Below are 23,668 nucleotides of genomic sequence, written 5' to 3'. Positions count from 1 at the left end.
GAGTCTAACAAAACAAAATAATGACTCGTAGATACAGAGAACAGGTGCATAGTCCCCCCAACAAAAGTAACCTGATCATAGATCATAGAATATTTGGGAAATATATGAGATTGGGGAGAAGCAGGGAGTAATCTGTTTTCACAGCCTCCAGTGATCATATTGGTAAACATTAACCTGTATTTCCTTCCAGTTGTTTTTTCCCTAGATAAGCGGTGTTTACAGTATTATAAAATCACAAATTACATAATAATTTTGTAATCTGTAAATGCCATTTTTATGTCTGGTCTCTTTCAACATTATAACAGTTACAATATTTCATTCTTACATTGCAAGGTTATTTTTCATTGTTTTTTCCCCCTACATTATTCTGTTCTGGACTATCCATTTTTCCAAAAATCATATTTCCAAAATACCAATATAAAGAATTAATGTCTCGAAGCTTTCAAAATTGCTTTATCAAGAAACCTTGTTTTTATAAATTGAATCTTATGTAGAACTTCAATCTATGAAGAGATAGTATTTTATTCAAATAAAATCACTTTCGAAGTCAAAGGCCTGGTATTTGTTTTTGATAACATCAGTTGACATGCACACTAAGTCAATTTAGATGAAGACACAATTGGGGCCTAGGGATGTATTACAGCCCCTGAGGAGCCACAGAATCACAGCACCCTGAACATCCAGGCATTCTGTGGTGGCTCCACAGAGAAGGGGACAGACCCGCCAGCTCCCCAGGAGCCTGCCTGTTGGGTTTCCCTCTCCATGCCTAGCTGTGCCCACTCTGGATTTCCAGGCAGTCCCAGGTGGTGGTGGTATAGTTGCTAAGTCATGTCCGACTCTTGCGACCCCATGGACTGTAGCCTGCCAGGATTTTCTGACTGTGAGATTCTCCAGGCAAGAATACTGGAGTGGGTTGCCATTTCCTTCTCCAAAGAGCCTCCCTAATTCCATCAAGTGAGCCAAGAGAAGTGGCGTCTCTAAGGGACCCCATCTGCCTCTCTAAGGGACCCCTGTCTGCCTCAACACTACTTAGGGTGACTCGGGGGACTGACTTTAAACAGAAGTAGCCACTTATCTCTGATTTTCCAGGGCGGAGGAGGGGGTTTTGTCCCCCCCCACTCCCAGCTTGAGGTCTCCCTGTTGTCCCCATTTTGCTGTCTGCTCTTAGTTTGTGGTCGAATCTCCCTGCAACCTTTCTGCAGAGAGAAGAAAGAGAAGATGGTATATTTCCTCATGTCTCTGTGTTTGGGGACAGAGATGGGCTATGGGCTATTTGCCAGCTGTAAGGGCAGAGCACACAGTTCCCACTAAAGTGACCTGAGGACGCCAGTAGAAATAAATATGGCAGAGGTGTACAAAATACAGCTGTACCTGCCTCTCCTATTTTTTATTTTTATTTTAGGCTCCGCCGAGTAGCATGCAGGATCTTAGTTCCCCTGCTGCTGCTGCTAAGTCACTTCAGTCGTGTCCAGCTCTGTGCGACCCCATAGACGGGCAGCCTGTGGCTCCACCATCCCTGGGATTCTCCAGGCAAGAACACGAGTGGGTTGCCATTTCCTTCTCCAGTGCATGAAAGTGAAAAGTGAAAGTGAAGTTGCTCAGTCGTGTCGGACTCTTGGCGACCCCTACCAGGGATCAAACCGTGCCCTTGCATCCAGGATTCGGTCTCTTAACCACCGGATCGTCAGAAAAGTCCCCCTAATTTTTTTATAACACAAAAACAAAGCAGTTGTTACTCAAATTGGATACTCAAATTCCTCCATCAGAAAACAGCAGCAAGTGATTAGGAAAGAGTTGTTTGTTGAAAAGTAGCAGTTGGGAGAAGGCAATGGCACCCCACTCCAGTATTCTTGCCTGGAAAATCCCATGGACGGAGGAGCCTGGTAGGCTTCAGTCCATGGGGTCGCTAGGAGTCGGACACGACTGAGTGACTTCACTTTCACTTTTCACTTTAATACACTGGAGAAGGAAATGGCAACCCACTCCAGTGATCTTGCCTGGAGAATCCCAGGGACGGGGAAACCTGGTGGGCTGCCGTCTATGGGGTCGCACAGAGTCGGACACGACTGAAGCGACTTAGCAGCAGCAGCAGCAGTTTTTGGGGATATTTGGCAAGCCTGTGTGCTCGAGTGATCGATCGCTCACTCGTGTTCAACTAGTTGCGATCCCTTGGACTGCAATCTGCCAGGCTCCTCTGTCCACGGAATTCTCCAGGCAAGAATACTGGAGTGGGTTGCCATTTCCTTCGCCAGCGGTTCTTCCCCACCCAGGGATTGAACTCGTGTCTCCTTCTTTGGCAGGCAGATTTTTTACCACTGAGTCACCAGCAAAGCCCTCATTCAGCAAGCCTATACATGATTTATTCACACCTGGTAGAGTGAAAGCTGAAGTGAAATATGGGAATCCCAGGATCAGAAAGGACAGAGCCTGGTCAAATCAGGCCAACTGCCTTCTATTTGCCATTTATCTGTGTCACCTCACCTCGGAGCAGGTTCCCTTCCTGCCCCTGCCCTTGCTCTCATTCGTTGGTGACCAGCGCCCTCTACTGGCAACACGAAAAGTCTTTCTTCCTCCACAAATTGGCCGCGTTTTGTTGCTTGGCAGGTGCTGAGCAATAGAATCCTTCTGTAGGGTTGCCCTTCCTGCCCTGACTTCAACTATTCAAAATATTTGATAAAATATCAAAATACTTTATTTTGATAAAATATTCAGTTCCGGTCATTTTCCACAACGACCTTCAAAGGCACCCCAAGTCTACAAGCAAAGGTTTCAAAGGTACACCATGGGATATGCCATGCAATACACAGATGGATGGCAAATATACTTGGAATTGCTTATTGTTTCATAAAACACATCATATTAGGAAAGCAGTACATTCATTTATTCAGTAAATATTTTTTGAGCAGCTTCTATGTACCAGGCTTTAGCAAAACAGACAAATATTTCTGCCCTGATGGAGCTTATCTCTATGGTAAGTAGTGGGGGGGGGGGCAACATATAATAAACAAGCAAAATATATAGCATGAAATTGATACTATGAAAAAGAACAGGCAGGAAAGAAAGATAGGGATGTCTATGGGGGGAGGAGTAGCTGCTATTTTAAATAAGAGAAGAGGCACACCTGTGGACAACCAGAGATAGAATGTTCCAGAGAGAAGGAAGTGAGTGCAGAACTGTGGAAGCAGAGTGTCTTTGGTGGATTCGGTTTATCCAAGCAATAGCAAGGAGGCTGCCTTGGCTGAGATGGAACGAGGTAGGAGTAGATAAGGTCAGAGCTGGGTGAGGGCATAGACTGAAGGGGTTGCCAGGGATTTTAAGTAAGCCCTTGGGCTTTTTAGTCAAAGGCCGATGGAGCTCTAAATAAATGAGTGATATCATCTGGGGTGCACACCCCCAAAGTTTTACTGATAGACGTGCACAATAAACAATGTTCAGAAACTGTAGGTCTGCAGAATAAACCCTTAAGATCAGCCCACTGTTTCCTTTCACAGAGACCCACAGTTGCAGAAGGTAATGTGAGCTGTCTGGAAAGATGAGAACTTCAACAGGCAGAGACCTGACAGGCCTCCCTATCCTGGAAGTGTAGCAAGTGATCTAGTTGTAAACTGAGATATATCCAGCCCTGGGGGCCTTCTCAGTACTGAATACCCGTTTTATTATTTGTCTACACTCCTAATTCCTCACTTCTTTTCCTTCCTACTTGTGAAGGAAAGTAGACCTGAATCAGACTTCTCCCCAGAAACAGGTTGACAGATGGCTGAGAGCGAGGGCCTATGTGACACAGTGCCACCTCCTCCATGTGCTAGTTGAGACACACAAGGGGTGTCGTGAAGTTGAACAGTTGGCACCTTACTGATTTTGATCAGAGGCAGCCTAGAGTTGTTAACATCTGCTACTAAATCATTGAACTTTCTAGGAGGCACTTTTGATTTAGAAAATCCACTAACAGGGACTGGTGCAGGATGGTCAGCTGAGGACGCACACTGAACCCCTTCTTGCCAACCCCCTCTGAAGTGAGTAAAGGAATACAAGGAAGCTCTGTAGCAGTACTAGGAATGAGGGGAAAGGTTAGTACCTCAAAATCAAACTGTGAGCAAGAAAGTAACACTGAGTCAGAGAAAGGCAAATTCATAATCTCACTTACATGTGGAACCCTGCAAAGAAAATCAAACTCTTATTAAAAAAGAGAGGTTACCAGAGGTGGAGGGTGGGGAAGGGAGAACTGGAGGAAGATAGTTAAAAGGTACATACTTTTAGGATTAAAAAGTACTAGGCTGTGATAACCTATGTAAGAAAAAAATCTAAAAAAGAATGAATATATGTGTATGTATAACTGCATCTCTTTGCTGTACACTCGAAACACATTTAAATCACCTCTACTCCACACAGCTGTGTGGTACGTAGGAAAGTTAAGAGAGTAAATCCTAAGAGTTCTCATCACGACAGTATTTTTCCTTTTTTCTTTTCTTTTTATTGTATATATTTGGGAAGACAGATGTTAGTTAAAACTATCGTGGTCATCACTTCACAAAATATGTATATCAAATCATCATGCTGTATGTCTTCAACTTAAACAGTGATGTATGTCAATTATTTCTCAATCAAGCAGGGGGGGAAAAGATTAAGCCATTGAAATGAACCCCAACAGAAGCCCATTACCATCCCACATGTGCACCAGTGAAAGCTGGACAAACCACAGCCACAAATAATGATCTCAAGACAGTCTCTGTGCGTTGTGAACCTCTTTAACTTCCTTTAATGCTCCAAGGGACAATTTCAGAATTATGGGTTTTTTTACTTTTCCAGTGAAGGTCTACATGCTGTGAGGAGCAGGGTGAGGGCTGCTCACACTTCCACACTAAATGAAGCAGAGCACAGCTTGAACTGGCAACTGAAGGGCACAACCATGCCAATCAGGAAAGGGGCACTGAGCAGCCAACTTCATGTTGCCACAACAGAAAAGAAAGTCTCTGGACATGGCTGCCCAAATCTCACACACATACAAGAACCTCTAATCTGACAAAGTAAATCTTCCACTAAATCTAAACTCTCCCCTTTCTCTTTTGAGTGTGCTTTTTAAGATTTGCAAAGGGGACTTCCCTGCTGGTCCAGTGGCTAAGAATCCACACTCCCAATGCAGGAGGCCTGAGTTGGACCCTTGGTCAGGTAACTAGATCCCACACGCCACAACTAAAGACCCTGCATACCACAACAAAGATCAAATTGTCACAACTAAAACCCGGTCACAGTCAGATAAATATTAAAAATATATATTGGCACAAGTACCCATATAATTTGAAGAAAACTGATTTCAACTACCTGAGCCAAAAAAATAATCCTAAGCAACCATGAATAAATACCCTTCAGATCCCCTGGTGGAGAACATCACTGACCGATGGTCCCATTGGCTGCCCCTCTGGATCCACAGATCCACCCCAACCTTCACTTCCAGGGGACTCTTTCTAGTCGACGGGTGCAGTGGGAGAGTAAGACAGGCCCGTTCAGCGAGCTGCTGGATTCCACAGATGACTGTGGCTTGAGAACTCTCCATGTGCTTGGCCCAACCTTCCTTGGACTGGAGTCCGAGATTCTTCCTAACCCTCCTTTGTTCCCTCTCCTTCTATGGTATCAAACCAACACCTGAAGCTTCTCCCCTGCCTTCTCCGACACCAGTTCCCAGCCCCCAATAAATCTCTTGTATAGCTAATCCTATCCTAGAAGATCTAAATGTACGCACATGCAGACACACTAAAAGCCTGAAAAATTATAAGGAAATCAATTTGAGGAATTCGAGGAAAGGTGTCCTTATCAAAGAGAAACAGAAAACATAGAAGACCCCAAAGCATATGCATACCAAGTTTCAAGAGAACATATTTAAAAACAGAAGCAAGTAAGCATGGACTAATCTGAAAGTAATAAAGATTTTCTAAGGGAAAAGCCTAATTGTTTACAAATACAAGAGTGGTAAACAGCAGATTGGATATGGCAAAAATCAGGTTCCATGGAAACAAAGAATAAAGGCAATAATCAAATAATAGGAAAATAATGGTGTAAAATTAAAAGGCCAGTCTTTAGACTGGAAAAAAGTCACCTAATACTAAGAAATATTAAGGAAGAGACCATACCTAGAAATAACATGGTGACATTTTAAATTTTAAAGCATAAAGAAAAAGCAGTATCTATTCAAGGAAAAAAATTCACATTAAGAAACTCAAAATCAGAATCAAAAGCTTCTCTACTGCAATATTATATCCCAGAAAACAATAGCAAATATCTATTGTTTTTAAAGAAGACTGCAAACTAGGATTTGATATCCAGTCAAGGTTATCACATATGCAAAAGTAACAGAAAAACACTGCCAGATATGTGAGGGTTCAGAAAATGCACCATCCACCCACTCTTTACTAAAAAAAAAAAAAGGCAGTTCTCTGGCAGTCCCATGATTTGGATTCTGCACTTTCACTGCTGAGGACCTGGGTTTCAATCCCTGGTCTGGGAACTAAGCTCCTACAAGCCATGAGCCACAGCCAAAAATAAATAAATAAATAATGATAAAAATGGAAAACAAAAACTTGAAAAGCTATGTACACTCCCATATTAACTGCAGCATTATTTATAATAGCCAAGATATGAAAACAACCTAAGTACCTATAAATGGATGACAAATGAACAATATACGCGATGCAGTATTATTCAGCCGTTAACAAAGAATTAAATTTTGCCATTTTCAGAATATGAATGGATCCTGAGGGCACTTTGTTCAGTGAATTAAGTAAGATACAGACAAATACTGTATGACCTCTCTTACATGTGGAATCTAACCCCAACTTCATAGATACAGAGAAATGATTGGTGGTTGTCAGAGGCAGGGAGTACAGGATGGGAGAAATGGGTAAACTATTTTTTTTAGTTTAAATAAATTGAAGTTTTAAAATTTGCTAATTAGACAACATACTTCTAGGTAATCCATATAGGTCAAAGACTTCACAAGAAAGTTAGAAAATATTTAAAACTGAATGAAAATGAAAATACATTAAAAATTCTGAGATGGAGTCAAAATAGTGCTTAAAGAAAAACTCACAGCTTTAAATATTTATACTAGACGAAGTCTAGTCAGTGACTGGGCACATACCTTAAGAAGAAAAACAAAAAAGAGCAAAGTAAATCCAAGCAAACTAGAAGAAAGGATAAAGAGTAGAAATCAGTGAAATTAAAAACAATTAAGAAAAAGCAACAAAGCCAAAAAGTGGTTCTTTGAGAACAGATCAACAAACAATAAACTTCTCCCTAGACTGATTAAGAAAAACAGAAATTACCAGTATGAGAATGAAAAAGAAATTACCACTACAGCTCCTACAGATATTAAAGGATAGAAAAGACTATATTATGAATAATCTTATGTCCACAAATCTTTGAAAGTACAACTTATCTAAAAGACACAAAATGAAACCCAAACTCTGAATAGCCCTATATTTATTAAAGAAACGAGCTATAAGTTTCCCACAAAAAAAATCTTCAGGCTCAGATGGTTTCACAAATTAATTCCATAAATCTAATAATGAAAAAGAGGATAGTTACAACTGTATTATTAAAAAGTCACCTTTAATAGCAAAAGGAATAACGTTCAAGAGTCAACATTATACAGGTTATAAGCACTAGACTATAAAGAAACAGAAAATCAGCTCTGATGAAATTCACTTCTTCTTCCCTTTTGAAGGTTTGGCAAATAAAGCTGGATCTATCTGCTCCTTTGCCAGTCCTCTGACAGAGAAGAGCCTCGCTGCCCGCTCCTGGAGAGTGCCCCCACACTTCAGTCCCCGGGCCATGAGTTCACACTTGAGCTTCTCCAAGCCCAGCAACTCCATTTCTGCAACAGAACTGATTGCCAGTAAATCTAAAGTTTCCTGACTGATATCCTGAGAAAAAGAAAAAAAAAGACAGAAATTTTAAGTAAGTCGTCCATTCCTTTGTCTCTAATTAAAACTTTCTTCAACTGTCATTGACATCCTATTTTTCAAGAAATTTTTATTTAATATGCCATATCTTACTACTGAATCCTAATAATCATGTTATTCTATACATGTTCTCAATTCAAGTAAACATTAATTTTTAATCTATATACTTAGAAACAGGTATTCAGAATAACAACCTAAGTGGTAAGATTCCAAAACAGATAAATCTTAATATGTATGAACATAACTTTTCTTTTTTGACTTATCTAGTAAAAATTCAAACAGCAAAACATACTTCACCTACCTCGCCTACCCTTTGCACTATAACTGGAGAAAAAAGCAGCATCCTATAAAGGTTCATTTTAGTGAGAATCCTATGCCTATGACTCTACTGATATTAACCCCATCATCTTTTTAAAAAATATTTATTTGGCTGTATCAAGTCTTAGTTGTCACACATGGAACCTTCATCATTGTGGCGTGAGGGATCTAGTTCCCTGACCAGGGATAGAATCCAGGCCCCTGTCCTGGGAGCGTGGAGTCTTAGCCACTGAACCACCAGGGGAAGTTCCCTAACCCCATAATCTTAAGCTTTGTAATCAAATAATCATGACTGTCAAAGTTCTCACTTAACTTGACAAATTTAAATGCTGTTCAAGACCTGTAAATGTTCTATCAACAAAGTAACTTTATAGACTTACACAAAATTAAATACTTCTAATGACGGATGCTCTGCCAGGAATGAAAGTGTTCATCTAGGGTTTTTTGGGTTTTTTTTTTTTTTTGCTGCACTGGGTCTTTGTTGCAGCCCATCAGCTTTCTCCAGTTGTGGTGCCAAGGGCTTAGCTGCCCCCAGGCATGTGGGTTCTTAGCTCCCCAACCAGGGACTGAACCCACGTCCGCTGCATTGGAAGGGGGATTCTTAACCACTGGACCACGAGGGAAGTCCCTCACCTAGGAGTTGGTTTTTTTTTTTAGTTTTTTAAAAAACATATTCAGTTCAGTTCAGTCGCTCAGTCATGTCTGACTCTTTGCAACCCAATGGACTGCAGCCTGCCAGGCTTCCCTGTCCATCACCAACTCCCAGAGCTTGCTCAAACTCATATCCATCAAATCGGTGATGCCATCCAACCATCTCATCCTCTGTCGTCCCCTTCTCCCGCCTTCAATCTTTCCCAGCATCGGGGTCTTTTCAAATGAGTCAGTTCTTCGCATCAGGTGGCCAAAGTACTGGAGCTTCAGCTTCAGCATCAGTCCTTCCAGTGAATATTCAGGACTGATTTCCTTTAGGATTGACTGGTTGGATCTCCTTGCAGTCCAGGGAATTCTCAAGAGCCTTCTCCAACACCATAGTTCAAAAGCATCAATTCTTCGGTGCTCAGCTTTCTTTATGGTCCAACTCTCACATCCATACATGACTACTGGAAAAACCACAGCTTTGACTAGACAGACCTTTGTCGGCATATTCAAAGGATAATTCTCTCAAAGTTAAGTTGTTTTTAAAAAAATATTGAGGAAGGGAGGAGGGTTCGGGATGGGAAACACGTGTATACCTGTGGCGGATCCATGTTGATATATGGCAAAACCAATACAATATTGTAAAGTTAAAACATACAATTAAAAATAATAATAAAATAAAAAAATATTGAACAACTCTACAGATAGATTCTTTATCTTTCTAGTTGATCTGTTTTTTTAACGTTATTTTGTTAGATTTCTAGAGTGCATCTTGACTTCTTTATATATGGCCAAATCCTAACCCACCATGTGTCTCTGGAGAATCACACATGGCTGCACAGAGTTATTATGAATACAACAGCTACAATTACATCAAGAACAAAATTTCCACAGTTAAAAGCTCAAAGATTAAAAGTCAAATCAGGTTTTATTCTATTTTCCTTTTTCATTTTTCTAAGACTTTGCTCAGGATAAACTCCTAGCATATATGAGTTATGTAAAAGCTGAACATTGTTATAACTCCAGAGATGGTGTGAGGGTCAATTTAAAGCCCTTAGCTCAAAAAATTTCACTATCTCCCCTATAAAGAGCAATATATGCATTTCTGCTTATTTCCTGGGAGTAGGGAAGATGCTTTAAATAAATAATGGTAAGCTTTGTGTTTATCAAAGGAAGCCAAATCAGGTTTCATCTGTCCTAAAAAGGAAATCATTAGACTGAAAAATAAACGTTAAAGATTTTTGCTGAAGTCAGTCCACTGAAGACAGCAAGTAACTATTTAAGGGAAAGCATGCATAATGAAAATGAGTTTTTAAAAATCTGAGTGTAGGGCTTAAGATTTAATGATAAATTCAAAAGGAACTGCTCCTCTTCTGCAGGAAAGGTGTTCACATCCAACTGACAACTGTGTTCAAACAGTAACTCACTTGAGAAAGAAAAACTAACAAGAAATGTAGTGATAGGAAAATGGGTACATTTCATCAAATCTAAAAGTGACATCTATCATAATATGCCTTACTACTGCCTGTATTATTAAGAAAGAATAAATCATATCAAGCAAACTGTGATATATATCCAAACTCAGAGATACTAAAATGTGAAAAATGTGCATCCTAGAATTGATGAAATATAGAACCAAGGATACCACCTAGTGGCAAAATAATACCAATTCCACCGCTTAAAAACAAAAAAATCCAAGGATTTTTCTTTTGGGGGATAGGGTAGGGGGGAGACACGACAAGCTTCACTATCATCGACTTCTGATTATTAAACAAGCCCTTCCACTAGGCAGCTGATGGGGAAAAGCACATGTTTTCTTTTTAATGATCTACTGCAGAGATTAAATTGACTTGGCTTTAACATGGAACTCTGCTCAGTGTTATGTGGCAGCCTGGATGAGAGATGGGTTGGGGGGGAATGCATACATGTATATGTATGGTTGAGTCCCTTTGTTACTTCCTGAATTTATCAAAAACTGTTAATCGAGATACCCCAATACAAAATAAAAGGTTTAAGGAAAAAAACTGACTTGGCTTTAGACATCGACTCCTAAAATTTACTTACCGTGTTTCCTGACTGGCTGGCCGCCAGCCTGGCAACAGCAATGTTTTCCCTATCTTCTCCAGGTGCTCCCTTGGCAGCTCTCTCCCCATCAGTCGTTTCTTTTGTTTCCTGCTCCGTATTCTGCCCACTTCCAGCTGCTTCCTTTTCTAAGGGCTCTCTACCCTCCGCCTCCTTTTTCTCCCGGGTGTTCTCTGTTTCTACAGCCCTCTTCCTCTCCATGTACTCCTGGGTAGGTGTCTCCCCCAGCTCAGCACGCAAGTCTTCTGAAATACTGTTCCCAGAGTCAGTCAAAGGGCTCTGTAGTTTTTCTGGTGATCTACAGTCTGTATTCAATACTCTTGCCTGCTGAGAACTACTCGGAATTTCAGCTGCCATGTCAATACCATCACAGCCATTTTGAGAAACATGAAAGCTCATTCCAGAAGTACCAGGTGCTTCTTCACTGTCGTCGTCAGAGTTCTCAGAGCTGGACCCCTCTGTGGTCCCTAGTCCTTCCATGCCCATCCTATCAGAAAGTAATAGAAAGATTTAATGCCATTTACAGCTTCAACTTAAAAAAAAAAAAAAGAGAGCTGCGGTTAGTCCAGGAAACAGACTCTGAATAAGGATATCTGCTATTTGAGATGGAGAGTAGGTAAGTTTCAGAACAAGATATCCCAAAGGTATAAACAGAAGCAAAAAAAAATTTCAGTGAGACTGAGAACATTCCAAAGATACTAAGGATCGCTCTTTAAAATATGTGACTCTCTTTAATTGATTTTGCTTAAAGCCTTTTTCCTAATACTGTATGAATTTTAACTGTTGGAAATTAGATAAAAAAGTGAACAGTTAAAAGAAAACCCAGTTTTACTCATAACTGCCCCAAACTGGAAACTACCCAAATGCCTAACAACTAAAGAATGGATAAACAGGTTGTGGTACAGCCATACCAGGCAACAACACTTGGCAGTAGAAAGGAATGAACTATCGATACATATAATACCACCTACTGGTCTCAAAAGCATTATGCTAAGTGAAAAAAAGAAGGCCCAGCCCTTCCTATAACAATGAAGGGCTGTGTCTTCTGGGACTGTGTATGTTAATCCACCTCTTAGAACTAAATGTAATCTGCTACTTCGTCACTGAAATGCTGAAGACAGGAGTAAGAGGCAGGGTGAGAGGAAGGGCTCTTGGCTAATATCTCCATTATCTAGAAGACAGTTTTAAGTTATAACCATGGGTCTGTATGTGCATTTTTGTAAGGTACCTATGTTTACAGGACATGGAACAACAGACTGCTTCCAAATAGGAAAAGGAGTACGTCAAGGCCGTATATTGTCACCCTGCTTATTTAACTTATACGCTGAGTACATCATGAGAAACGCTGGGCTGGAAGAAGCACAAGCCGGAATCAAGATTGTCAGGAGAAATATCAATAACCTCAGATATGCAGATGACACCACCCTTATGGCAGAAAGCGAAGAAGAACTAAAAAGCCTCTTGATGAAGGTGAAAGAGGAGAGTGAAAAAGTTGGCTTAAAACTCAACATTCAGAAAATGAAGATCATGGCATCTGGTCCCATCACTTCATGGGAAATAGATGGGGAAACAGTGGAAACAGTGTCAGACTTTATTTTGGGGGGCTCCAAAATCATTGCAAATGGTGACTGCAGCCATGAAATTAAAAGACACTTACTCCTTGGAAGAAAAGTTATGACCAACCTAGACAGCATATTCAAAAGCAGAGACATTACTTTGCCAACAAAGGTCCATCTAGTCAAAGCTATGGTTTTTCCAGTAGTCAGGTATGGATGTGAGAGTCGGACTATAAAGAAAGCTGAGCACCAAAGAACTAATGCTTTTGAACTGTGGTGTTGGAGAATCTTGACAGTCCCTTGGACTACAAGGAGCTCCAACCAGTCCATCCTAAAGGAAATCAGTCCTGAATATTCATTGGAAGGACTGATGCTGAAGCTGAAACTCTAATACTTTAGCCACCTGATGGGAAGAAATGACTCATCTGAAAAGACCCTGAGGCTGGGAAAGGTTGAAGGCAGGAGGAGAAGGGGACGACAGAGGATGAGATGGTGGAATGGCATCACCAATTCGATGGATATGAGTTTGAGTAGGCTCCAGGAGTTGGTGATTGACAAGGAAACCTGGTGTGCTGCAGCCCATGGGGTTACAAAGAGTCGGACACGACTGAGCGACTGAACTGAACTGATTGTCGTGTGTGCATCTCTTGGCTGTATTATAGGAATGCACTGTTAAGTAATTCAGTGGAAACATATCTCCTTGCTAATAGTTTAATAGTTTAGATCTGATAACAAATGCTCTTAGAAGCATTAAAAAAAAAAAAAAACAGAAAGAGACACAAAAAGCTATATGACATTCTAGAAAAAAAGAAACCATAGGAACAAACATCAGGCTAGTGATCAGTGGTTGACAGGAGTAGAGGTGGGGGGAGGAAAATTAACTGCAAAAGGACACAAGGGAACTTCTGAGACTGACAAAAAACATTCTACAGTTTGATTTTGGTGATGCTTACATAATTATGTATTATAAACTTTTCAAAACTTGAAGAACTGTTCAAAAAGGGTGAATTTTACTGTATATAAATTATATATCAATAAAACTGGCTTAAAAAAAAGAGACCCACAGGAAATACCATTACATTTTCTCTCAGGAACATTTAATTTCCATTTCAGAAAGAACACAAAAAAGTCTATGCTGGACTGAGTTAAACAGTACTTAGTTAACAATTACCTTTCTATCCCCAAAGGGGAAGCCAACAAACAAGCCAAGATCCAACTCAACTTATCATCATCTAGAACTTGGCCCAAGAGAACTAAGCTGGTAACCAGAAGACCAGCTGGGAAGGGAGGAGGAACTAAGAGTAAAAGGGGTAAGAAAAAGTACCGCTGCGCTTTTCACCCACAAGCGCAAAATGATGTAGAGAGGTCTGGAAAGGTGACCAAAGACCTCAATGATGACTATGAAAAACCAGAGAAAACAGAACAACTTGGAAACTAAAGCCATGGCTTCCCCCTGGAACTTTGAAAAGTACCTCTTTCAACATCTAATAATAACTCAAGTATAAAGCTATTTTGTGTGTGATTTTTCACTGAAGGCAAACAAACTATCCCTTAGATTCTATTAAGGGCACTTATGGCAGAAACCATTACTAATGTGTATAATGTGAGAATCACTGAAACCCGATCTGAAACACTCTGGAAAATTTCTGAGCTTCCATTAGACTTTACTTAAAAGTGTGTTTATACCAGATAAGACAAGGAAGACATATAGAAGGTAAGTTTCAGAACAAGATATTCTAGAGGGATAAACAGAAAGAAAAAAATATTTTTCTTCAGTCCTCAAAGATCTATTTGGAATGAAAATGAACATACTTACCAAAAGCATTTCCTTTTCCCTGCACTGGCTCCTCCGTCTGTTTTTGATTTGTTTGGCCGTTTCCGACTCTCACCGATTTCTGCCGATACCATCTTGCTAGAGGCAGCCTGCATGCCTAGCCACAAATTTTAAAAACTCAGTTTCTACTATCAGGACCAAGTTTAATTAAAGAATTTATAAATAATCTGGATTGCAAAAAGAGCTGCAACCTAAAGTTCTAGATTTAAATTTCTTAGCATACCAAAATCTAATCCAGTTAAAATGAGACTAATCTTAAATTTACAGATTTAAAATAACCATTTTGGCTCTTGAACCAGATTTTTAAAGCACTATGTCCAATTTGTAACTTTGTTTTTTTTTTTTTTCAATTTGTAACTTTGAAGCTTACAGATCCATTCCTAACACTCCTCAAACCTAACAATTCACCCCCTTATGCATCCCCATATTTGCATACAACTATCTTTCCCCCTTTTGCTCCTTTTCAGCTTCTCCCTTTTGATGGAAAAGACTTCTCCTTATCCAGCTGAATGCACAATAGTCCTAGCATAATGCTTTTGATGCTAAAACATAAAAGCTAAGAATAATCATTCCCATTAAAAGCCATTTAATTAAAAGGGGACCTAAAACTGAAAGCAAATATGTGGGAGTCTTAGTACCTCCTGAAGACTTAGCTTATTCCCAGGAAGCACAAAAAGCATTCCTACCTGGGGCCCATGAGCCCCCAGAGCTCAGGGATCAACTATGTCAAATGCTGTGTGGATATGTTGGTTTTCCCCTCCATGTAGTAAGGCATACTGTGTTCATTACTGAGTGGAGAAATTTCATAGCTTCATCAGATTCTCATAAGTCTGTAACCTAAGAAGGGTCAAGAACTGCCCTTGGTGTGGAAGAGCTGGCTTCCAGGATGCCTGAGGATGGCACTAAGGAACCCTCCTCCTCACCTTTGAGGACGGAATCCTCCAGGCGCTCGGCCATTTCATGGCATTGCTGCTGGTAGTCGGGGCTGGAGAAGCAGTGCCTGGGTTCTACAAGCTTCCGCTGCAGTCGTTCCAGGCGCTTTTGCTCCTTTTCAGCTTCTCGCTCGGCTTGTTGTTTTACCCATTCAGCCATTCTGGAGATGGGAAAGAGGAGACGTAACTAAATGGCTAAGTTATACACACATACTTTTATATAGATAACACCCCACCTATACAAATTATTGTACTCTTATTCACACTGTGATAGTCCCTCAGAAAGGCGAGCCATGCTTACTAGCATACTGCTATGGACTTGACAAAAACCCAAAGATAATTATTCAATCATGAAAAAGGTTAAGTCTGGTAACAACAAATTAGAGCATAAGTATTTTAAGTTCACATTTCTGATACGTGTGGTTCATGTGCCATCACTAATGACAGAAAACTATGTCTCTTTAAAAAACAAAACGGGGGCATCTTACGCTTTTTCATGATTGACATCTCGTAATCTCCTTCCACTGAGATCGCGGCAAGCCTCTCGATTGGTTGTCTTTTCAATCTGAGCACCGAGTGCTCGGAGCATTGAGCCAAAACCTAAACAAATGTATTTGGAGAAAGCAGGTTAAAAAGTATTCAAGGATGGTCAGTTCTAATGAAGTGGATGAAACTGGAGCCTATTATATACAGTGAAGTAAGTCAGAAAGAAAAACACCAATACAGTATATTAACACATATATATGGCATTTAGAAAGATGGTAATGATGACTCTATATGCGAGACAGCAAAAGAGACACAGATGTAAGGAACAGACTTTTGGACTCTGTGGGAGAAGGCGAGGGTGGGGTGATTTGAGAGAATAGTATTGAAACATGTATATTAGCATATATGAAATAGATGACCAGTCCAAGTTCGATGCATGAAAGAGGGCAGTCAAAGCCAGTGCACTGGGACAACCCAGAGGGATGGGATGGGGAGGGCGGGTGTTCAGGAGCAGGGGACACATGTATACCCGTGGCTGATTCATGTCAATGTATGGCAAAAACCACCACAATATTGTAAAGTAATTAGCCTCCAATTAAAATAAATAAATAAAATTTTTTTAAGTATTCAAGGATGGACAAAAGCCGAACTTGTGAAAAGAGTATTATTATATTATAAGATTATCGTAAGAGTAAAGGTGATCTCTATTTCTTTTCGGTTTTAAAGGAAATGCACGTCAAGATTCTAACCCAGGTAGCAAAGGTAAGAATATTGATAAACGTGATTCAATCTCGTGGTTGTCACACTTTCTCTTATACTTCTGCAATACTGTACCTGCACCACTGGGATATTTTAGAGGGCTATACCTCGTGACAGAAATCCCAAAATTCCACAATTAAGAATTTTACAATTTATATGATGAGATTTTGCAATAAAGCAATTTTAATCTGTCACTGGCTGACACAACAAGCTTCATATTGATAGAATTTCAAACAGCAGAATGACTGTAATCTGAGATGTTAGTTCTTTGAAAACCAAACCAAGTCACCACAGATTTTGAGAAAGCCTAAGAATTATATGTTAGTCTATCAGGAGAAATACCAAGAACTGTTCATATTCAGTTTTTGCTCTTTTAGTTTGTTTTCTCTCTAAGACGAGTTACTACAACCAGGACCTTAATCTACCTCAATCTGTAAACAGTTGTATTTCATAAAGTGACGTCAGACTTCCCATGGAACTAGAATAACCAGACAAAATGCTGAGAACAGCAAAAGGAGATCTGATTGTTCTAACACTCATCAGCAAACTGGACAGAACAGCCGTCACCTCTTTTCATCTAATTCTCCCCAAAGACTGAGAGCCTAGGGTGCCAAAGAGTGATTTGGTTGGGCTGGAGAAGGTGGGAATTTTATCATACTGTATCTTCCCCGAAAAGAATAAAAGAGAAAATATTCAAAACTAGGTAAATTAACAAAGAACTTCATAAGACAAATCAAGGCTGGTACACTAGAGATCAAGGAGTTTGTTAATTTAATACATCTGGCCACAGAATGCAGATATGTTACTACTAAGCCGTCAACATTCACGTCCTACCTCCTTTTCCACCACGAAGTCTGGGTTCCAGACTGTAAACGGCTCCATGCTGCACTGTGTCGCTGGTGTTAACGAGTGATCCATTGCACTTCACAAAGAAGCATTCCACTGGAACAACCTGGAGACAGTGAGGGTTCTTTCAATGCTGTTTATGAGACGAGTTTTTTGCAGGAAGGGACCTAGCTTATTTTTTTATTATTTCAGTTACAAGGAGATAGTAGATGTGATAAGTTAATATCTGCTGAATTGAAAAAAAATGAAAACCACTAAAAGAAAAAAGTCATTTTTTATGATGTATTCTAGGTATAACTTTTTCCTAATATTACCTAATCATGATATAAAGAACTTTCTGCCTCTTGGGTGAAAATTAAAACTGCTCTTTCTCATTCTCTAATAGGAAATAGGAGTAAAGGTGGAAGATTACAGGGGCTCAGATCTAGTAACTCTGACGGTCCCATTTCCTCTGACTTTTAAAAATAATACCAAGTTGAACATTGTGGCCCAAAATTTAAAAGTGACATCTTGAAAAGTATAGATAGGGATAAGAAGAGGGGAGAGGAGGAGACAAAAATATGGTTTTTAATACACTTACATAAGCTTTAACGGTTTTAGAATCAGCTGGCAGTTGGTAACTAATCTCTTCTGCCAGCGTCTTCCTGAGTTCCAGCCAATCTCTGAAGAAGCCCACATACCTCCCCCCAAACCCACTCTATGTCAGATCAAGTGATGTAAAGAAAATATAAATACCGTAAAGTTTTCTAAACAAGTTTCTTTTTTTTTTTAAAGCCGCAACACTTGGCATGTAGGATCTTGGCTCTCAATTAGAGATCAAACCCATACCCTCTGCAGTGGAAGCTCAGAGTCTTAACCACTGGACTGCCAGGGAAGTCCCTAAACAAGTTTCTGATGCCATAAAATAACACAACAGAGGAGTAGTCTCCAAAGTTATATGGAACTTATAGGAGGTTATATAGGAGGCTGACAATTAAATCTGCAACATGAAGAATAAAGAGATCTAAATACAAATATAAAGGAAAAAGGCATTTCTGGCATCTTCCTGAAGTGGAAACTATGAACATGCATTCTGAGGCACATCACACAGCTATTTTAATGGGACCCATTCCTTCACTCAGCTGCCTACTATAAGCATGGTACTTTTCAAGTGTTGGAATACTACCATGAATACCACAGTGAATGCAAATCCTGGCTCATGATGCTTATATTCTAGTGGGGGAAGACAAATAATGAACAAACATATATTATGTTTGATATAATTATGTAATTGACAAATTATATATTATGTCAAGTGGTGATATGCAGAGTAAAGGGGATTAAGATATGTGGATAGGTGAGGTGGTAATCTAGTTAATATATATGGTCAGTCAGAGAAAGCAGAGAATTTAAGAAAGTGAGAGAATAAGTCATATGGTTGTCTGGGGGAACAGCATTCCAGAGGCAACAGCAAATGCAAAGACTGCAACCGAGATGAGCTTAGAGCACTCAAGGAAGAGCAACACAGCCGACATGGCTGGAATGAAGTACACAAAGGGGAGTGATAAGGCCTTCAAAACCACTGTAAGGATTCTGGATGGTACTCTGAATAAAACTATTGTAGAGTTTTGAACAAACTGAGATCAGAGTCATGCTCTTAAACTGTAAAACTGTTAAACTGTAAAAATAAGACTACAGAAGCAGAGAGATCATTGGGATAATCCAGGTGAGACAGTTCTATGTGTACCAGGGCAGTAGTGGCAGAGTGAAAGAGAAATGTGAGATTCTGAGGACACTCTGAACGAAAATGCTAACGCTCTAGTGAAGGGAGTGAGCTCAACAGAGAAACTAGATTCCAAAAATTTGGTTTGACAAGTGGAAAAATAGAGTTGCCACCTATTAAGAGAGAAAAGGAAATTTGAAAGAGAAAATCAGTCTCGTTTCGGATATTTTAGTGTGAGATGTTTATTACACAAGCAGATGGAGATGCCAAGTAGACCAGGTGCTATACAAGTCTGGAGTCTGGAGAAGAAGTCTGTGCTGAAGATTTACACTTGAAAGCTATCAGCACACTGATGGCACTGAAAGCCCTGAGTATGGACGAAATCACTAAGATGAGGGAGGGGCCCCTCCAACTTCAGAGTTCAGGGTGATGAGGACGAAGCAGCAAGAGAGACTGGAAAGGAGAGGCCAGCGAGACGGAAGAGAACTGAGGGTGTCCTCTGCACAAGTGAGAGAAGTGTATTAAGGGGGAGAATGGTCAACTGTGCAAACTGAGGCCGACAGGCCAAGCAAGATGAAAACTGAAAACTGATCGTTGGATACGGCCACACAGAAGATACTGACCAGAATGACACAGAGCTGTTGAAGTGATGGGAACAGAAAAGCTGAACTAGAGTGGGTTCTAAAGGAGAAGAGCTTTATGCTCAAGCATATTTTTTTTAATCAAGAAAATCAGAGAAAATAAAGCAATAGCTGGAAGGGATGTGGGCTCATGTTTGCACACTGGTAGGAATGATCCAGGAAAAAGGGAAAACACTGGAAAATACAGGGGAGAAAGCACTAATGCCAAGTAAGTCTTTCAGTAGGTGAGAAGGACGGGTTACTCTACAAAGTAGAAGAGAACTGCACATTACTTGTAAAATAAAGACAGTTCATCCACAGTAATACACAAGAAGGCTGAATATACAGCAGGTACCTACCAGAGCACTGCTGTGAGGAGAGGAAAATTCTGTCCTTACTGCTTGAATACAAAGTTTGTCCTTGAGATGGAATAAGTCTTGGAGATTTAAAGAGAGAGGATGTGCGAGAGTAATCCAGGAGAGTCAGAGAGTGATGAACTGAGCAGTGCCTCTCAATCCTTTTCATACCACGGTAAACACAAATAATATCTGGATGACACCCTGGGGAGTGAGTAAAGTTACCAAGGATGGGTTGAGATTCTGGGCACCCCCAGGTTCTGTCCAGCTGCCCAAGGGCTAGTGGGATCAATATTCTCAGCAGTCCTGCAATCCAGCAGATTTCTCTAATCCAAATGCAATTACAGTAGAATTGCCAAGCAGCACTAAGGCTGGTGTATGTGAATTTGTCATGAGACTGATTAGTTCCCCTACCAGGGTCACTGCCTAGATGCCACTCAAAATAGGTGGAGAGCTGGATTTAGACTGTCTGGCATTTTCCCAGGCAAATATAGGACCAGGAGAGAGGAAGGGAACTCAGGCCATATACAATGATGTGATTAACATGAAGGATGATTCTTGTCTATAAAATCCTGTTTACTTTAAAAAGCTGCACAATTAAATGAGACAAGTAATACACCTTCTATATAATGTTTATAAATTAAGAGCCACTTTAGTTTCTTTTAATATTTTGTATATCCAATGAGTATGATATTTCTAAAATCCTAAATAACTTCAAAAACTTTAATATGAAGGCACAAAGATTATACATCATACTTTATTTCTGAACAGAACCGCTTATTTAATCAGACAACTGATTACCAAAATTGCATTTTTCTACTTAAGATTCTTGTCAACTTTCTAGTAGGAAAAAAAAAAAGAAAATTTAGAATCAATTTAACTGTTTTTAACCTTTATAAGGCATTTTGAACACAAAGTATTATATGTGTCGTGGGCCAATCAGCCAAGGGCACTAGAGAAAAACAAAATCAAATTTCTTGACTCACTACAAGCGAGGGACTGCACACCACAGGAATCATGAGGTGTCTCACCAACAAATAAAAACATACAGTTATAGGATGGGGGGCTAGGATGGAATTTAGGTAAAATTTAAATGGAACAATGTTTTAAAAGGCTCACAATAAAGCAGGGCTGTGTGTATCAGGGTCAATACCAGGTCTAGACTGTGAAGGAGATCCAGGCTCCTGTTTCCTCGGAAACTACAAAGTTAAGATAAATGTGCAATGTTGTGTCTAGAAACCCCTTAATTTGAAGCTCTGCACCTGGAAATCGAGAGTGCTTCTCTACATCAAAGAGACTTAGATCCTCAAGGCAAGAGTGGGATGCTTCTTACCGGTACAACTTCAAACAGCAGTTTACTCTCATAATCTATGATTTTCAAGGTAAGGTTTCAAAAACAATGAAAAAGAAGTAGACTCAAGGAAATCATTTTTGACATTTCACCACTGCACCATGTCCTTGGGAGAAACACTTTCTTCTTATTGACTTTGCAGCTGGCTCTATCTATGTCTGTTATCCCAGCCTAATGAACAGCTGGGCTGATTTTTCATTTCTTCAGGGAGAACTAACACCAACTTTATCATGTGTCAGATTAGTTTTATCTTAAAAGGCACAGGTGTGAAACTGCGCTATTTTTATTTATTCCAGTATCTCATCAAATGCCCTTTTATAAGTTTTGTGGTTTTGTTCATACTTATTATGGCCATGCTTCTTAAGTATATGACTCAATTCATTCATTCATATTTCTTCTTATTTTAAATTTTTTCCAAGACTCCTCATAATTAAGGTCTAAATTTTTCTGGTCCCACTTTGGATCAACTGTAAATGAGTTTGAAAACTGTATTCATGAGATAAGAGTTATTTCCAAAGATATTAAAATCCAACTATTTTTGAAAATATTTCCCCATTCAGATGGCAAACTGATGGAACTGATGGCAAACAGATGGCAAACTGATGTCAGTTCTGACAGCAGTTAAACTGGACTGAAGTATAGGAGGAAAACGGGAAACTGAAAAACTACATGATTTGCAAATAAACATTGCTTCTTCATGGAACCAATCTAAGTAAAGATGTGGTTTAGACTGCAGTGTTAACATCTGTTAAGCTCATAAATAACAACCAGAGAAAGTCAAGGGAAACACGGAGGAGGTGTACTTATAAAGAAAAACAGAGTAAGAGGTCAAACGTCAAAATTAAAATTAGATTCAAGGAGAGCATCTAATTCTTTAAATAACATAACAGGTAATTTAGTTGGTAAAAGCTTGCTTACGTCAAAATTAAGTAAACCACACATGTGCAACTTTATAAGTTTTTGAAAAATACGCCTGGACAAATAAGAACATCATATGATTAATGAAATAATCTAAATGACAGGCCCTAAGAATCATGCTCTCGACAGGGCCTATGTGAATGCTTGGTCACGACCAGTGACCAGAAGAATCCATTTCGTTCCCAATCATCCTTTGGATATGACATACTTCTTTAGGTTGGATCTAACAGGGCTGTGTTATCAAAGGACAAAAATGCACATACCTGTAGAGTGAACGTAAGGAAGTGAGCCTTAAAAATCATCTTGGCCAAATGCCTCCTTTACGGATGAAGAGAATAATACCAAAGGGTATTCTGTTAGTCCAGACTGAGGGCCGGACTATAGCGCCAGTGAGCGGAAGGGTTTTTCTCCCTTCTCTGAGACAAAACCAAAACAAAACAAAAGCGACGGAAGCCCTCATTATCAGTTTGAAACTGAGGAACCCTCAACCTCAAAAACTGAAAACCCCAAAGAATAGACCCCCCGACACACCCTCGCCACACCTATTCCTGCCCCTGACCTCCTCTGTCCTCTACTTTCCAGGAACCACAAACCTCACCTGATCTTCGCAGTGTCGACGGATAAAATCTCGTATGGAGCACGGGGCCGAACCACACCACACCGCCTTGCACCCGAAGCCAGGGCCCCGAAGCCACACCACCGCCGCCGTCTCCGCCATCTCACCCAGTCGCAGAACCTCGGCACTCCCAGGAGCGCTAAGAACCACCACCCACCCGGCGTATCTTGATGACGTAAGCTCGCTCACCCAGCGCCCCGCCCCTCACGTTTTTGCCCGCCCCGCCCCTCCCCTGGGGATAGTCACGTGACCTGAAGCAGCCGAGCAAAGCCGACTGGGGGAGGGGAACAGGAAGGGCCTGGCTGAGGCCGATAAGAAGGCAGAGCACCAGGGCGAGGCGTTGCTAAGAGAAGTTGCTAGGGCGGGGCTCGAGGGACTCTCTATAAAAGGCTGGCGCGGGGTTAAGTTTCCAGCGTTCTGGCTATAAGCGATAAGAAGGTAACTGAGTACTTCCTTGTGCCTCAAGCTTCAGACCTTTCCCTCCTATCCGTGTAGTTATTTTTGGGTCACAGGGAATCGTGGCCTGAGAAGGCGCTGCTCCCTGGGGGCCTGAGAAGGGAAGCTGCAGTCGCGGAAGCGGTTTTGGGGGGCTGCTTCCTCTGCTCTGGGGAGCTCCCCGACTCTAGGGGCAAGGGAAACGGAGGTGGGGAGGTTTCTAAACAACAGCTCTGGGCGGGTTTTTCCTCCAGGTTTACCAAGCC

At 40.5% G+C, this 23,668-nt stretch overlaps 1 protein-coding gene across 2 annotated transcripts; it reads right to left on the bottom strand.

Moving 5' to 3' along the window:
- Positions 1-2,143: 2,143 nt before the first annotated feature.
- On the bottom strand, positions 2,144-23,113 carry SDE2 (SDE2 telomere maintenance homolog). Of its 2 annotated transcripts, XM_070385408.1 has the most exons (8): positions 22,950-23,078; positions 22,615-22,767; positions 17,393-17,510; positions 15,802-15,913; positions 15,305-15,474; positions 14,364-14,478; positions 10,974-11,478; positions 2,144-7,916 (listed from the first exon to the last, which is right to left on the bottom strand). In XM_070385408.1, the coding sequence occupies exons 2-8, from the start codon at positions 22,651-22,653 to the stop codon at positions 7,695-7,697; spliced, it is 1,281 nt and encodes a 426-aa protein (XP_070241509.1). In that variant the 5' UTR covers positions 22,654-22,767; positions 22,950-23,078; the 3' UTR covers positions 2,144-7,694. The 2 variants fall into 2 exon arrangements, with proteins under 2 accessions (XP_070241509.1, XP_005906358.1); XM_005906296.3 differs by lacking the exon at positions 22,615-22,767 and having other exon boundaries at positions 2,153-7,916; positions 22,950-23,113.
- Positions 23,114-23,668: the final 555 nt, after the last annotated feature.

This window comes from Bos mutus, chromosome 16, assembly GCF_027580195.1.
Source record: "Bos mutus isolate GX-2022 chromosome 16, NWIPB_WYAK_1.1, whole genome shotgun sequence".
In the NCBI taxonomy this organism is placed as follows: Eukaryota; Metazoa; Chordata; class Mammalia; order Artiodactyla; family Bovidae; genus Bos; species Bos mutus.
This window is presented reverse-complemented; position numbering and strand designations above follow the sequence as displayed.